The 4,022-nt window shown below is 41.6% G+C and overlaps 1 protein-coding gene across 1 annotated transcript in view; it reads left to right on the top strand.

Annotated features, from left to right (window-relative positions):
* The window catches only part of unc13ba (unc-13 homolog Ba (C. elegans)), a 142,582-nt gene that overhangs the window by 116,199 nt on the left and 22,361 nt on the right, over positions 1–4,022 (top strand). Inside the window, exon 30 of the mRNA XM_020595042.1 lies at positions 1,592–1,735. Within this exon, the coding sequence (XP_020450698.1) occupies positions 1,592–1,735 (144 nt within the window). The remainder of the gene's footprint in view (positions 1–1,591; positions 1,736–4,022) is intronic.

Here is a 4,022-nt window from a genome sequence, read left to right as displayed (position 1 = left end):
CGGGTCACTAGTCGGTCATACCGCAGGAACGCGATGTCTCCCCTCGCCCTGGCCTCCCTTAACCTCGGCATCAACTCCCTTCTTCTCTTCCTCACAGACTCGGTGTAATCTTCATTTATATAAATATTAGATCCTTTAAGCTTCTTTGCTTGTTGCAGTATGTGTGCCTTATCTTTCTCTTTCATCAACTTTACCATCACCGCCCTCGGTCCCCGATCAGAAGGTTTCCCGACTCTGTGAGCCCGCTCCATCTCAATTTCTTGATGAATTTGCAGTTTATCCTTTAATATTTCCTTCACCTTACATTCCGCTTCCGTCCAGCTTTCTCCAGCTGACTCCTTGATTCCCTCGAAGATCAGGTTTTTTCACTTGGACTGTACTTCCAAATGCTCCATTTTATCCGTTATGGCTCTTAGACTCTCACAAGTTTTGTAGACATCATCCCTTGTTTCCTTGGTTTGTATTTGTGATTGTGATTGTGTGCATTAGTTTGTCTAACGCAATTTGCAGCTTGCATTGCAATAAAAGATCAGCTAGCCAATTTTTTGTCAGACATGGCCTAAGAGTCACTGGGATAATCAAACTTACAGTAGGACCTAAACAAACAATACCAATTAGAAAAGAGTGGTTCGGAAAAATCTGGGTTTGTGCTCCTTTTAGACATTATCTGTTATGTTGAGTGTCTTGGCTCTTACCTCGTCACATCTCACATTATGCTTAGGATTTGGATGGGAGGATACGCTCAGAGTGTACAGGTGGAGCTTTGGAGATACGAACAGTCATGGCAGCAAAGTGTAGCTTTTAAGTGAGCAAGATACCTGCAAAAAAGTTAGCAAAGCACTGATGAGCCAAATGCTAAAGGATGAATAAACGTTGCAGTGAGTCCACTATGCCTTGTGAGTGGAGCAGCAGACTCGAGGTGGCTGTCTAGACCTGCTGTCAGGCTTAGCTGCGTTTCTTGAGTGAGGAGGCATTAAGAGGTTTCTGCATACCGTCTATCAGAGAATGCTATAAGCAAATCTTATTTTGCTCAGCATACATATTCTCTGCCAGTTTACTCTCATGACCGAACTCTTTTAAGCTATGAGAGATTGCATGTAGGCCAGTAGAGATGCTATTATTGTATTTCCATTCACTGTAGGTTACTATGAGTAAGAAAGACAGATGACCACAGGATGCAATAGCAAAACTCAGTCACTTGGGATATATGTGGCATGATTCTCTTAACTACCACAAACTACTTCACCAACCCTCTGGGCACCATTTTCATTTCCATTTGAGCCATTTAACTGATCTATTAAATTAGTGCAACAGTACCATAAGTACTCTATTCTCAGACCAGCAACATTTCAAGTCAATGATAATGACTGTCATGATCAGAGTGCCCTGAAATCTGTGAGGTAATCACACAAGACCACAGCTACAGTAACTAGGATTAGAGGAGTGTAGAGAAGGAGAGGATGTACGAGTTGGTGAAAAGTTTGTTAGGAACAGTACTTCTTGAAACGAGCAGAGTAAGGATGGAAAAAGAATTTGAGAAAGTGCCACTAGTGGTGTGAAATGTTGTTCCTTCTCCTCCCTCTACTTGCAGTTCCAGCAGACGTCTGAGCACGCTCTGTTCTCCACCTCTGTGGTGGACATCTTCACTCAGCTCAACCAGAGCTTTGAGATCATCAAGAAGCTGGACTGCCCTGACCCCTCTGTGGTGGCCCACTATAACCGCCGCTTCGCCAAGGTGCGCTGCTTTAAACATGAGCATTGTTTACATTCGCTCCAGTTAATGCTGCCACCATCAGACACTTATCTCATATGTCTCCTGTGTTATGGACAGGCAGCTGCACAAACATGAACACAGGCAGACACAGCTATATACATTATAAGCACATTAAAAATATCTCCTCTCTTTACAGAAAATGCCATTTAGATCCATTTGGTTTGATTTGTTTTCAGATACTGTGCAAATGTTTTAGCCCTGAAGAAAAAAAATTGCCATGAATAATTGTTGTTAATCATATACCTTAGGAACCTTAGTAGTTGGTTTGACTTCCCCCTTTCCTTCCTTCTCTAGCTGTATGTTTGGATTTGCTTTGGTCCTTCAGGATGAATCTGTGATGTGTTCCTGATGCTGTTGTGTGCTGCAGTGCTCTGTGTTTCTGTGTTTTCTGTCTCCATATATTGGGAGTAAATGTACAGTGGCCCAGTCACAGTATACATCAGACCCTTTTCCATCACCCGGTACCGGCTCAACTCAGGTTTACTCAGCTCTGCTTAACATTTAATCCAGAAAATGATCTATGGAATGAACAGTTATCAGAACAATAATTCCTACTTTCAACGGTTTCTTGGGGTAGTTTCTCCATGAGTTCCCACTTCTGAGGATTTCAGTTCATGTGGTACAGCAGAAATCTTATAACGTGTTCAGCAACCTTGCATCTTCTCTACACATTTTTAAAGTTTGAGCTCCTCCTCCTTTACTAACTAACTTGTGTGTAGGAAACATTGTTACAATTAATTATTTCCTCAGTACAGATGTTATTCATTCATTCATATCTATGACCATACCCCGACAGATATGGTATGAATATGTGGTCGTTTAATAAGACAATGAACTACAATCCCTGCAGTGATCCAGGGAGGGCCAGTGTTTTTACCTAAATCTTCCTTCGTGGTCATTTGAACCTCTGAGATACTGACTGATGAGTTTTAAGTATTTGCTTGCAAAATACACATACACAGCATAGTGTTTTGTAATTGAGCCTTCACTCATATTTCTTCTAATTTAATTGAAGTAAGTTGCTTTTAGGCCTGGCTATTAAATCTAACAAACCATGCAGAAGAATTGTGCGTTTGTGTTTGTGTGTGCGGTGTGTGATGGCTCGATCAATATGGGACTCATTAAGTAAAGAATGGCTAATGTAGGCCATCACTCTGAGCTGTCCGTCTCTCTGTCCCCAGCCCTCGACTGCCTTTTCAATTTCTGCCACTCCGTTCGTGTTAATCTCTCTGTCTCTGCCATTTCATCCTCTCTGTCTTAGCTTCAGTCTGTTTTTCATCTGCTCTCCAATCACCTTTCTCCTCCTTTATCTTAAGATATTTTTCTATCTACACTGGCTTCAGAAGGTTTTCAGACCCTTTCGCTTTTTGCACACTTTGTGTTGCACATGTGCAATGATTTTAAACAAATAAAATAATTTCCATTTTGCCCATCAATCTACACTAAGTGACCCATAATGACACATCTTTGCAAATGTATTAGAAACCACAAACTGAAGTCTCTCACTGACAGGAGTATTCAGACCCCCAAATCAGTAGAGGCCCAATTACAGCTTCCAGTCTTCTTGGGTGAGTCTCTTCAGCTTTGCATACCTGCATTTGGGCAGTTTATCCCATCTGTCCTAGCAAATCCTCTCAAATTGAATGGAATGTGTCTGTGAACTGCCATCCTCAGATCTCTCTACAGATGTTCTGTGGGGTTTAAGTCTGTGTTTTCATGCTGTATGCCATATGACTATTACTCAGAGTTAAAGGAGTAGCCACTACCTAAAAGGCCTAATTGATGGAGGTTTGTGGCAGGTTCTCCCCTCTGCAGAGGACTTCTGAAGCTTTCCTTGGCCTCTTATGCCCAATTCTGGGAAGAATCCTGGTAGTTCCACAGTTCTTCCGTTTCAATATTTGAGGCCTCTCCACTCCAGGAAACACTCAAAGCTTTAGCAGTGATTCTATACCTGTACCTTGATCTATGTGTTGCCACACTTTTATTGCAGAGGTCTACAGACTTCATGGCTTAGTTTCTGTCCTGACATGCAGTGTGAAACATTGTGGGACCTTATAGTATATACACAGGGGTGTGCCATTTAAACTATGTCCAGTCAATACAGTTTGTCACAGATGGACTTAAAAAAATAATAAAGCGTTCAGAAAGTGAAGGAGTCAGAATATTTGAAACCAAAGTCACTGTATATATCTGCTCTTTATGTCTATGTAGGATCCATGTGTCTTTCTTTTTTCCCTCTTTGTCATGC

This window comes from Monopterus albus, unplaced genomic scaffold (genome assembly GCF_001952655.1).
Source record: "Monopterus albus unplaced genomic scaffold, M_albus_1.0 scaffold26.1, whole genome shotgun sequence".
NCBI lineage: Eukaryota > Metazoa > Chordata > Actinopteri > Synbranchiformes > Synbranchidae > Monopterus > Monopterus albus.
This window is presented reverse-complemented; position numbering and strand designations above follow the sequence as displayed.